Source organism: Anser anser (assembly GCF_964211835.1).
Source record: "Anser anser genome assembly, chromosome: 2".
Taxonomy (NCBI): Eukaryota; Metazoa; Chordata; class Aves; order Anseriformes; family Anatidae; genus Anser; species Anser anser.
Genome location: NC_139721.1, coordinates 101,480,303 through 101,494,133, shown reverse-complemented (window position 1 = coordinate 101,494,133; position 13,831 = coordinate 101,480,303). Strand labels below are relative to the sequence as shown.

At 36.4% G+C, this 13,831-nt stretch overlaps 1 protein-coding gene across 7 annotated transcripts in view; it reads right to left on the bottom strand.

Moving 5' to 3' along the window:
- Positions 1-963: 963 nt before the first annotated feature.
- The window catches only part of RALA (RAS like proto-oncogene A), a 28,369-nt gene continuing 15,501 nt past the window's right edge, over positions 964-13,831 (bottom strand). For all 7 annotated transcript variants that reach the window (XM_083822010.1, XM_083822012.1, XM_083822011.1 and 4 more), the window contains 4 exons: positions 10,463-10,617; positions 9,240-9,448; positions 5,567-5,741; positions 964-2,919 (listed from right to left, as the gene is read on the bottom strand). In XM_083822010.1, the coding sequence (XP_083678136.1) occupies positions 2,797-2,919; positions 5,567-5,741; positions 9,240-9,448; positions 10,463-10,576 (621 nt within the window). In that variant the 5' untranslated portion in view covers positions 10,577-10,617 and the 3' untranslated portion in view covers positions 964-2,796. The remainder of the gene's footprint in view (positions 2,920-5,566; positions 5,742-9,239; positions 9,449-10,462; positions 10,618-13,831) is intronic.

Sequence of the window (13,831 nt, the reverse complement as noted above, 5' to 3'; positions counted from 1 at the left end):
TTCAGAATCGCCAAAGAAAACTGTTGGACACTGCTATTGTTAAGCTGTGCTCATCAAGAGGCTACAGAAGCTACCAAATAGACCATAGAGTCCTTAGCCGGTATTTTTGAATGTCACCTGTGTTTTTAAAGATACAAATGAAGAGGTATAGAAAAAAAATGGAGTTAGAATAAAAATTCAGTATTAGTTTTGTACACAATGGAAGGCTGAACTTTATGGTTTGTTACAAATTAAGGACTCTGTCTGGCCTGCAGTTTTAAAATGCCATGTATTTCACAAAAGGTGGCAATAGTATTACCGGCATATTTGGCTAACTTGGAGTGAAAACCCATGGAAGGCTTTGATCCTGCCAACTTGAGAAAAAAATCTTCAACTTTTTGGAGGAGAAACAAGAGGAAGAACGCTTGCAGGCAAAGAAGCTCTTTAAGCAGATAGACCTAGCAGTTTCAGACACAGAAGTAGGCTAAAGCATGAATTTATGATGCAAATGGATCACTTGTTTGGCCATACCAAAATCTTATATATGCAGTTCAAGCTAGTTTCTTTGCAAGCTGGGGAAGCAAACTTACATTCTCCCAGAGCATGCTAAAGGAAGATAAGACTTTGGAAGCTTTCCCCCCTTAAACTAATATAGGCTCTCCTTTTAAAAAAATAAAAATAAAAAAATCTCACCTTCCATTCTTATGGAAGAGTACTTCTGGAAATAGCTTACCTCAACCTCAATTTGTGTGCCTGCTTTCTGATATTCCTTGTTACAGCAAGTAGGGATCAATTAGCACTGGATAAAGGTAACGCAAGCATAGTCTCAGCTTTCACAAAGTGGCTCTTATCAAACCAGTTTTACTTTGTTCACATACACTAAAACAACTGCTGGAATATTTTGGTTTAATTGCTTGAAAACTGGTCTCAGCTACAGCAAAGTTATATTAGATGCTATAGTTATCAATTGACACTGCACAAGTATTTAAAAAAAGTGGAAGTTTATTCATCTTTCAATGGCTCAAATAGCAAATAAAAGGACAGGGTAAGGCATCAGCCAAGACAAGTTTCACGTGTCTGGTGGCTTCATAACACCTCAGTTCCCAGCATACAGGTTCCAAAGCAAAGTCACAATGTTAGTGGTTACACTCCCTGGCTAAACAGACCAAGTAAGATGAAGACTGGCTTATTTGCCATAGTTACATGAGTAACTTTAATTCTGCGCTTGGCAGTCTACTAAATGCACATACAAAATTCCTATTGATAAATATTTAACATGACAAATATAACTTCTAAGACTTGAGTCCCTAAGATGTCTGTTAGCATGGAAGTTAAATATTTGTTACCTAGTTTGCTTAAGCACATTTTAAACTGTCAGTTATAGGCTTACACATGTATAAAAAGTGTAACAGTTTGTGGAATTGATCTAGCCCGTCTTACCCCAGAGGAGTCCAAAACCCTCAAACGTTCTGATATATTTTTAGTTAAGATGCACCACGCTATCCGTGTGCTATTCTTGCTATTCCGAAGCAACTGAGGCAGTACGTTTTGTTTGGGGATTTTGGATGCACATGGTAAATGTTCCTCTATTGCAAAGCATGTTTGATTGTTTAATATCAACATTAACTAGAAAAAGTAGCTACAATGTTCCCCATTTTAAAATCAACATAAACTAGACTAAACAGTACAGAACCTGCAAAGAGCTTCAGCATAACACAGCGTGTTCCCATAGCTGAGTATCAGGAACACACAAAAAAAATTAACTGATGACACCAGAATTTCCTGGACAACATCTTAACTCAAAATACATTAGCGCTACTGAATCATCTCCACTCCACCCTACTCCAGGGAGTTAAAACCCAAGCAACATCTAGACAGAAAAACTACTCACAAAAGGGAAGTTTCAAGGTATCAGCGGGTTAAGTTTTAAACGACCATTCCAGGCGTAGATGTGCCACAGCCTTATGACCTCCATCTTACATGTATTCTGACCATTTAGCTTTAAGATACCGTATTGTTTACCAAGCTACAGATGACTGAATATGCTCTGTATTATTCACAATACCAGAGTATGGCACACGTTTAAAGAACAGACACTGCTAGCAGACAGCTATTTAGCAAAACCATTCATGTAACTGCACTCTACAGGGAGGGCAGTCTTGCACCGATGCACAGGGACAGTCTCCATGCAACAAGTTGAAAAATATACCCTTGACTAAGCAACCTGCTATGATTAGGTTTTAAAATTAAGGCATATTCAAATGTTTCAATGTAAAAGATTACATCACTCTTCTAGGTTAATCAGGTAATGCAGAACCACATATAATTTTCCCCAGCATAACTGTTCGCATATACATTATTCTTTTCCAATTTGCATAACTCCATGGCAAAACAACTGCATACCGCTTTGTTAGGTATCACGTTCACAATTGTACTTTTCAAGGCAACAAAAGACAAGATGAAGTGACAATTATCAATGATTAAAAAAATGTATGCTTTACAAGAAACCACAAAGTAGTACTCCCTCCCCATCCCCGTTTACTATTAAAGAAAAGACTGCCTATGAAACACTACATTCAGAAGAAATGTGAGAAGGTAGGCAATTATGAAATGGACTGAACTTTGCTTCTCTTGAAGCCACATCAATTTTTTTCAGTGAATTTGACTTTCAGTGCAGCTCCAATTCATGCTTTTAGTGGTACATTACGATTTCCAACACGTTAGAGTAATTTCAGTCACTTGAGCCTTCAATGGCATGCTTATAAATTATGTTTTTTATTAGTATGGTCAGGGTAGGAAAGGAATTCAGGGTTTTGATTATAAAATGCAACATCTTTCTCTGATCCTCTTAGCTAGGCTTTTTCTTTTCTTCTTCCCATTCTTCTCTTTGCTGTCTTCCATTTTTCTGGCTCTAATTTCTCTCATTAAATCAAAAAACACCTAAAAAAAAAGATGGAAGAACGTAAATGCCAAAACTGTCTCAGATACTTGAGTTAACTTAAGCTATCACTGGTGATAGCCATTTCTGTTGGTTAGGATAAAGTCAATTATACAAAACCAGTTTGAGCAAATAAATATTAATCCAACAAGTCTTTCATTGGTATAGAAGACCATGTCCATATAACGCAAACACGCTTCTTTCATGGTACCATAGTTCTCCTGTCTTCTGGAACTTGCTTATGAATCCTCTCAGACAATTTTCAACATGGGTTGAAACAAGACTCCTATTACTGCCCAGGATTATTTATTTATTTTTATTATCTACATCTCACTGAGGAGACACAGGGAAATCAGTTTATATTTCAAGTTATATTTCAAGTATTTTTAGTGATGAACTATAAAGGCTGAAGAAGTGCAATAACCAATTCTAGAAGTACATTAATGGAGCAGTAGCACACACTGAACATTTCATTGCATGTCCCATGATGCAAGTCTAAACACAAAGTTAATGCACAAAAATAAATCAGCATTTCCCTTAAAACAAAGTTATCAACCACACAACTACATAAGCTATTTTTTAGAATCTCAACTGCCATATTACTATCTCAAAGTATGCATAAACTTCATTTTCATCAAGTGGCTTAGTAGGAAACAAAAGTGACAAAGTTGGAGACACCAGTAAATTGGTTAAGAGAGAACAGACTGCCAGTTAAAGCTTGTGACAGGGCTGCTTAAAGTTACTTTATTCATTAGAAGAGAAGATCTTGACTTCCAATGGACTGCAGCAAATAAATATAATCTTTATAACCTTATTGTAGGAGTTCAGATGAAGAATTTTAAAACTTCTGTCAGAAAAATTCTCCTTGAGATATATATCAGGGGGCTTGGTCCATTTCAGTGCAATACAGACGGTGCAGGGGCTGAAAAGCTCCTCTACAGAGCACAGTAGGATTTTATTTGCAATTACACTAGTCTCATATTGATTGCAGCAAAAGCATAAACCTTTATTACACGGGATCTGAGGAAAATCAATGCAACTAAATGTTTCCATCAAGAAATATATCTGCCTTCAGATTTATAAGTGTGGACTAAGTTACTTGCTTTTACTTAAATCTTTACTAATGGTATGCTGCAACTGGCAACTTGCTTAAGCCCTTACACTGTACTACATATCTGGGGTACATAACCTACCGAGAAGTGCTCAGTTGCTTACCTTTATTAAAGTAAGCAGAGGCCAACAGTGTTTTTCCCAAATGAGCAACCCACCATTTTGGAATTTAGAGAAGTAGATTTCTTATAGGATACTAACTTAAGTCCACCTAACAAACCGTGTAAGTTCAGATGCTCCAAGAAAAGAAGGAACTAAGAATATCTGGTTTTTACTAGGGCCAACAAAACCTAACTTATGGACTTTTAAACCTTAACTCTATATAATGCGTTAATCTTGCCATTATGCCACCTGCTCCAAAAAGAAACTTGGAGCTCTGTAGTAGCCTACCATGTGTCTGCAAAAGCTTGATATATATTTTAATCTATCTGCATAATACTTTTTTCCCAGCTGCTAAAGAATGGTGAAGTAGATTTAGAAGATCTGGGAATTTCTACATGCCTGAAATAGATGGATGTTAACTGTAATTATGCACCAAAATGAAAGTATTTTTTTTGTAATAACAAAAAAAAAATCAGAGCTGAAAACACATCTGAATTATGCTGCATTTAATTGACTTAATGTTCCCTACAGAAAAGCATGAAGTTCTTACTGTAGTACTGAACAAGCCATTTCTTCAGGGAGACAACTGACAGATGACAACAGGCAAGTTAAAGTCACTGCAGAACAGAACTCCCATTAGTGCTGTAATGCTGCAACTGCTCAGATGTAAGCATTTACATTAGAGAATTTTTCAATGTGTGATCAAGTGTATCAATAGGTCTGAAAGGAAAGATTAGCACTTTAAACTACTTATTTCTTTTACCATACATCCATTACTTTTGCAGCCTACAGGACTGAGAGTTATTCTGAATTGCGTTCCAAGAGGTCCTGTCTTTTGAAATTATAGCTGAAATGCTTACAACTAATCAATAATTTATCTTCTTGTAGACAAGTATTCTGTGTCTTATTTCATGACCTTCTGAACCAGGCTTTATCCCAGAAAACTCATGAGGCACTTCTAGGCCATTCAAAGCTTAGAAGGGTTCATCCATTCTTCATCAAAGCAACATCCAGCCAAGCATCTGGTTAGATGAGGGTAGAGAAGGTTCCAATCCCTCTCTTACCCGCTTTTACTAGATTCCTTGGACAGCTTTCCTCACTGTTGAGAAGCAGATTGTCTTCTAATTGCAGAAAACACAAGGCTAGGCCTAAGTAGCTGCCTCAAGAAATTTTTAAATGAAAAGAAGTCTTGTCTAATGACTTACTCCTTGCAGTTTCAGATAGGATAGATTTGCTATGGCAAACATTTTTACTGTCCTACATGAATTGACCTAGTCAAGCATGCATCGCAAGCTAAGGGAGAAACGTATTTGATTTGAATTTTTACACACACACACAAAGGCTAAAATAACTTGAACACTAAGTATGGCCCATGGAAGAGAGCTATAAAGTAAAAACTGATGGAGAGATTCTTTGTATTATGAGGTGAGTTATTACCTTGTCAACATTAGCTCGTGTTTTTGCAGAAGTTTCCACATAGTTAACATTCCACTGATCAGCTCTGTTTTTTGCTTCCTCTATAGAAACTTGCCTTTTATCTTCCAAATCTGATTTGTTACCAACTAGCAAAAAAGGAACATTCTCATCTTCTTTTACTCTTAAGATCTGCTCCCTGGAGATAAAAAAAAAAAAATAAAAGGGAAAAAAGAATTGAGTATTTCATGGACTACTATTCTTAGAACACAGACAGAAGAACTCACACTAAATACTCTTCCATCCTACAACGAAAACCGACTTATTCCTTTTATGAAGCTTGTGTAACAGTAAAATCTTAAACCTCATTATGACACTATACACAATGAAGACCAAGACAGGTAACTAATCTTCCAGGCAGGAAGGAGGTGAATCAGTAATAGATTAAACAGAGTAGAACAAGATTGGTTTAAGTGAAAATTTACACTAATAAAGTCTTCTTTTTACTAAAGGTGTTACTTGAGAGTCTTTCCCATTGCCTTTATGTTACTACTTCCAACTGCAACTTTTGCTCTACCCAGACTTCAGTCTTGCATTCATTTTTTTTCTAATAAAATGCATGTGCCATTTAAAGCTGATAAAATTATTTATTTAGGTAGTAAATGGATACAGCATAACAAGAGATAGCATAACAAGAGATAATCTATTCCTTTGACAAATCTTTCTGAAGTCAATTACATTCACTCTCTGCAGAGAGGTCTTCATTCGGTTATAAGCAAATGTATGGATAACAAGTTGCACATACATCAGGTTTTTGAGGACAGACCATTACCTCTGTTTGAACCACTAGGATGAAGAGTTTAAAGCTGTAAATAAAAGTGAGTACTGCAAATGCTTTGGTACATCAACCTTCAAGACTGTTTAAAAGAAAAGTTTTCTTCTAATTGGAAATACATTTAAGAGGAAGAACAGAATTTCTCTCTTTTGTCTCAGAGAGTATAAAGTTAGTAGCGAAATTTAGCCCTTTATCATGGAGCAAGTTCTGAAAGATAAAAAGCTCAAGGAACCAAATTCCCTTTTCTGGCTGAAGTAAAGCCTATTGCCAGATTTTAATGTAGAATGAAGAGAAATTGGAAAGAGTTAATTGATATTCTAAATAGCTTTGATTTGGTGTATGTCAGGATCCTCCTCCTGTTATAAAATGCTCTGCTTTTTATAGTATGCAGTTTTGTTGAGTTAGCTCTCCAACCCACCCCCTCACTTCAATCCTTTTTTTTTAAACCAACAAATAAGTCTTCGAGGCACCTTGTAACACACACACATTCCTCTCTCAGGTATAATTAATGCCATATTACTTCCCTCTCTGCCAAACAAGCAAAATTTTTTAACTGTGTTTGCTGATATCCAAAAGTAGTTTGAATAGTCTGTGGATTAGGATAGGTGGATAGATGAGAATTCAGTGCACCACTACAGTATCTGTGCAAATAAGACTTCTAGCTAAAATCTAGATATACTGGCTTGGAATTTAAAACTTAAAAAAAAAAAATCATTAGAGCCACACCAATTCTACTCAAAGCAGGAGCACGTTTTATCAAATTGCCTTTCAAATATTTAAAAATTTAGTCTTTGCGGGTCTGCTATCTACTGAAAAAATGACAAAGAGCAGTGGCATTTCAGAGCACACTGGAAAACCCAAAGACACTAGATAGTAGTAAACAACTCTTCTGTTGGAGTCCTGCCCTTCCAGAAGAGCAAAATTCCATGGAAAAACTAAAACGTCCAGATTCTTGTCATTTTCTTTCTGTCTCTAAGTAGTATTATTTCTGGCTGCTCAACAATGCCAAATATATTATAACTGTACCTTCAAGAGATACAGGTTACACAGAGCAGAAAGAATGTCATTTTTATTAGATATATTTTAGCACTCAGGCTTCGACAATTTGTAAGGCAACTTGAAAGGCACTTTCAAGATTTGGATTTGGGAGTTTTAATCTCTTCACTGAAGGGACTTTTTCTTCCATTTTTCCTCTTTTAGCATGTATATTGTCAACTCTCACCTTTGCTTAAAAAGTAGGACTTTTTCCAGGTCCATAGAAGATCATGCACTTTGAAGCACTAACGGGGTTTTGAACAGACTGAAGAGGTCATTTTGCACTCTAGAGCTCAACTATACTAAATAACCCTCCAGGACTGACATACCTAGCATCAACCTGTAATGCAACCCTCTCTCTCTTTAAATATATAAATACACGCATACACATACTGACACACAAATGAAAGAATAACAGAAGAGGAAAAGCTCACTTTCTCTCCTCTCCCTATCTCCTCCTCCCTTAGATGTGATATTAAATGTATTCTGATACTTAGGACTAATTAACTAAAACTATGATGATATCTCTAAGAAACCTTATTTCAGTGGGATGCAGATGATCTCTTTTTATATTTGTTTCCTCACTTTTATCTCAAAGATGATCCCCTCTCCTATTTTGCTTAACTTTGAACTTTTTTTTTTGGTCTTGTCTTTTTTCTTTTTACTATATATAATATAGCAATAAGATATTTTACTGATTTACCTATTTTACTATATATGCATATATGTATAGTGATGACCATTTTAAATTGGCTTTATCTTTCAAACAATATCAAACATCTGTAATTCTCTGCTAACTCCCCACTCAAAACAAGGGTTTTAATGTGTTGTATGTGTGAAGAACATTTAAAAACAAACAACAAAAAAAATGCTTGTTAAATCCTCATTACAGCAGAAAGATCCAGCCTCTAGTTTGCATGTTGCTTCTTAAGTGATATTCTCTCTAACTTTGATGGTAAGGGTTAACCCTATACAGAAGCCACTGACATTTGCTTTGTAAATTCAAAAACTTACATCAGTATATTTTACAGAGAAGAATTCAGTCCATATAAAACGGAATGGACAGATTTACAGCTGACCTTTACACAAAACGGATAGCTGCTTCAGAATAGTCAAAAATACTTCTCAATTGCTATTAAAAACATTTTTAAGGGGTAGAAAAGTTGTATTGCTTACACTACCCATTTCAGTCTTCCCAGACTACAACGCACATAGATTGCATAGCCCAAGACTTTGCAGACAGACATCACCAGATCCAGTTCTTCTAAACAGTTTTCAGATGGAATCTGGTCATGTCATCTTTATAACTATGAAATAGCCTAGCATAAGACAGCTGGACATGCTTACAGCTACCTTTTTGCTCTAGGTGGTGTTTCAAAGGTTAAAGAAACGCAACATAATCCGCCATACCAAGCAAGAACTAAAAAAGACACCTCTAGAGAGTATGCGGTATTGCACATACATTATATATATCCATACAGTCAGTAAGCAATTTTTCTCAGATCCATTACTTTGGATAGCACTATGCCTACTCACAAATACTGCTTCTTTGCACTGCAGTGCAAAGCAACGTACACAGGGCAGCAGCCTTCTGAATGTTGCTGCGTAGCTGCTTTGTAGCAGTAACCTTTTTGGTATTTAGAAACACAGCAGCAAAGATATCTGAAGTGGTATGCAGATAGTAAAGGCATGGCTAGGCATCTATTGAAAGCAGTGTGACTACAGTCATCTAGCCTGGACTAATGGTAATGATATTACAGAACAACAAAAAAAGTGATTGTAATTACGTCACTGTAATTACAATAACTATCTTGCCTTGCAACTTACCTGAAGTCTGCAGTAGCTGCAAACGATTCCAGCTCTGTAATAGAGAAGACACAAAGAAAGCCTTCTCCGCTTCGGAAGTAGTTGTCTCTAATTGCAGCATAGTCCTCCTGCCCTGCTGTGTCTAATATATCAATTTGGACTTCTTCTCCATCCAGAACCACTTTTTTCCTGTAGCTGTCTGCTTTGGTGGGCTCATAATCTTCTACAAACTAGAAACACAAATTTTACTATATAAAAAAAATCGTGCCTGTACAAAGCAAATGCTTCTATTTGCATATAAGGATAAAACAAACATCTTACAGTGTTACAGTAACAAATAAATAAGCTTATGTATTTAGGCTACATGAAGTGCTCACACTATTCAACATGGATGTTTTCATAGCTAAAACACGCTCTCCATCAGCCCAAACAATTTTTTTTTTTTTTTTTTGCTTTATTCAGATATTATAAGGAAATTTTAGAGGTAACTGCAAAACTAAGTGTCTGTTTCTGGTTAACCAAAACATCTGGCTTCATTTCATTATACTATGAAGCAGTCCTGACTTTAAACATATTTAGTATCAATTTTTAAGGGACACTGAAGGCTTAAGTTCTACTTCTTAAACAAAAAGAATAACTTTCACTGGCAAAAAAGCAGGGACACAAGAAACAGATTTTTTTTCTTCTCCAACATCAGCAAAAAAAAAAAAAAAGAAAAATTGGTTATCATTTCAGGCATCAAGCTACTCACCAAGCTGAAGAAGCTTTGAGCTATAATATTTATTTACTAGACCTATTAAAACTTAAGTAATAAGAAAACATAGTGTAAAGGAGCAAGTTCCAAAAATGCCATCAATTTGCTTGAAAGCCAATTTATACCTTTGCAGGTGTCTCTAAGAGGTCAAATCTGAAATCTCAAAGAATAATAGAATGGTTTGGGTTGGAAGGGACCCTTAAGGATTATCCAGTTCCAACCCCGCTTCCATGGGCAGGGAAACTTCCCACCAGACCAGGTTGCCTAAAGTCCCATCCAGCCTGGCCCTGAACACTTCCAGGGAGGGGGCATCCACGGCTTCTCTGGACAACCTGTGCCAGCACAAAAATATTTTTGCTCAGTTTGATAGCTAGCTTTCATACCACGTCATATACATTTAGACCGTTTCAGAAAATAACTGTACCAATTAAATGCTTAAGTAACACTGTTGCAGACATTGCATGAGATAATTTCTAGCACACATTCTTACCTCATCATACATAAACTGTAGTGTTAAAGCAGATTTTCCTACGCCACCACTTCCTACCATGATGACTTTGTGCAAAGCCAATGAATTCTGCCCTTTAGGCTTATTTGCTGCCATCTTTGGATTGCAGAAAATTTGCAGGTATAAAATGAAAAAACCTAGAATAAAAAAATATTGCTTCATTAGTTTTCTTTTTCCCCTCCCATATACACTGCTTAAAATTGATCCATTTCAAATCCCTGCATAGTTAAGGGCTTAAATTTCAGTTCTGTTCCTCAAAAAGGCAGTGAGCTTTTTTACTGTGGAAAACATCTCACAAATTATAACAAGCCCATCTTTTTTTTGGTGGCATGAGCAAAGAAAGCCTTCACCATTTGGTATGGGCACAGGTGTGTTCACAGCATCCAACAGCAATTAGGAAAAATGATTTACATTTTGGTATGTAATGTTTTCTTTCAGAGACATGGTACTTGTCACAAACTCTTGTTAATTTACTAAGCAAGAACTGAAAAAGGAAACCACATTGAGTCAACACCACACAAGAAAACATGAGATACAACAGCTGCAGGGGAAAGAAAACAGACGTTTGAAGGAATTTCCAGCTTAAGCAGCAGGCACCAAGACACAACAGCAAGGGTTGGTTAGTGTACTTTTTTCAGAGAAAATCAGGCAAATGTGTCATTTAAATCCTACAATGAATCAGCTTCAGCAAGTCAATCAGAAAAACGAAAGAACAGTCTAGTTAAAGCAGAGTGGAACGATTCAGCTTGCCTTCGCAGACTACAAACACAGTTATCCACTGTACTTGGAATAGTTGTCCTAGTCCCACAGCTGCTTGCTCAAACACAAATCTCTGCACCTCAGTAATACCAAAGAGCTCTGCGACAGGTCATTCACATACACTGTAATGTGCGTGTGCACATGTACAAAAATAACAATCCCATTAGCCTTAAAAAAAAAAAAATGATCAGTTTTAGCAGAGCTCCAACTATTATCATCCCACATCATCATTTAATTCCCTGCCTATCCCAACAGTATTACTACTATATTTCTGTTTAAAGGAAGACAGAACTTTGTCTTAAAACAGAGCAAACTCACTGCACAGATTTGTAAGAATGCATAAATTTTCTCCAGAATCTCCCTCTGTATATATTAAGGTCAAAACAAGCTCTGATATCCAAAAAGCTCAATGACTTCTACGTTACGGAGGGTATAAACACAAGAGACAACTACAGCAGCAACTAAGAACCAAACATAACTTGGATTTTGCCAACTGGAAAGCTCTGAAAGAACACAGTCACATGACAACACAGTCTGGTTTTATACTACCAGATAATAACACAGCATAGTAACAAGATACCATTACCTCATTACCTTTACCCATCATGATCATCTGACAATCTCACACTAAAATTACATCCTCCTGCATAATGAATCACCAATGTGTGCAGTTTAAACAACAGGAACGTCAAGCATGACAGTTTTTTAAAAACTTGTATCAAAGTCCCTAGTTGAGGACATGCACTATGATTTGTTAGCAGTGTGGCAGTTATCTGTAAAAGCATACTGACTGAAGCTTCGTTAGAGACTAGGCCAATCGTTCCTGGAATTAAAACACAAAAAAACTTAGAAAAGGAAGAAGAAACCTACATGAAAAATTCTCTAGATCACATCAACGACACTACCCATTATGCTGTCAAAGAATCCTGAAAATGCAATTGAATATTAGGTGGCTTAAATTGTTTCTCCCAGAAAGGTTATCTAAGTGAAACGAGCATGAGTAAGCTGCCGTACTAATTACAGACATATAGCAGAGAAATAACTAACATTATGTTACAAAGTCTTTTAAGGAGGAGACAGACCAAGTAGCATGAGAACAAAACACATTTTGTTTTTGGCCATTATGGCTTAAAAAGAACCATAGCTTTATTTTTACTCCAGAGGGAGTACAAGAACATGAAAATATCTCTGAGCTATGTGTACACTTTCAACCTGCTACACTGCATTTTGAACTACTCCACATTGTTTTGCTTTGCACTTGTCTCTTAGGAGAATAAATGTATACTGAAAGTCACACTTACTAGTTTTTTAATATGTATTTCAGACAAGTAATATGAAGTAGCATTCCTCTGAATTCCAGTTATCAGCTGAGAACAGCTCAGTTTGACAAGTTTAGATTACAATGCATACTCTCAGAAGCACAGATACCAGAGCACCAGTATACACAGATAGGGACCATATTCATCTTACTAAGCAAGAAAACAGTATTCTTCTACAAGAACCACAATACTGAAGCAAATTCAAAGGAATTCAGCAGGATCTCTCTCAGGTGTGTTTCTGCAAAGTCAATACTACAATTTGTGAAAACATTCAGATAAATAAGAGTCACGTTTCACTGTAATATTTGTTGTAAATTAACCTACAGTCCCTTGGTAGATTGAGCAATGGGAATATTCCTCTTCTACCAGAAGCTTCAACTGAGCTTGGAGGATCACAGGGTAGCTAAGAGAAGCTGCCACTTTTTGAACTTTGTGCAACAGTTGACAAAAAACTCGGAAAGCGTAACACTGATGTCCAAACAGAAAGATCTTTATAAACACTCAAACTAGTGAAGATGCTCCTGTTCACTGAATACTCTTTAACCAGGAAGAATCTATGGCAGACAATCATTTTCAGAAGCCTTGATAACATCTTCTCAAAGAAGCATAAGAGATTGAGTCAAAGAAAAACTCAGAATTAAAAAAACAAAACAAAAAAACCTGACCCAACCAGTCAGAGCAGTATCCTGAGTCATCAAGTCATCAATAACCACCAGTGAACAACATTCCAGTAAGATACTGAAGACAGCTAAACTTCGTGCTACCACATACTCCAAATCTTAAAGATAAGCTTGCCATAAATATTCTGTCCCATTTTGCAGTGGGAGGAGGCTCAGCACGGTCAGTTGATTTCAAGTTCTTCATAATCCAATAAAGATACAAGACGAGCAAATTCATGCCTGCTGAACAGTAGACATGAAAAGAGGCAGAAATGAGCTACACACCAAGCAGGAATGGTCTGATTCTGTGCAAATGGCACTCAATCCAGAGAGATTGCTTCAGAGGAGGTACTCCACCTGAGAGAAGACAGACCTTGAAAGTGGTAAATTTTAAGTTACCGCCACATACTTCTACCTACTTCAGTCTGCCTTTAAAAGCAAAGCAGAACATAGAATCCAATTTTAACAGTAAAGAACCTAAGATCTTTCATGCAAAGTAAATTTCTCTATCCCTAATTCATGTAGCCTGACTTATTTTCATAAGCATTCATTAAAAAAAGTATAAATTTGGGTCAAACCTAATTTTTTTACTTGTTCCACTTAATAATTATGAT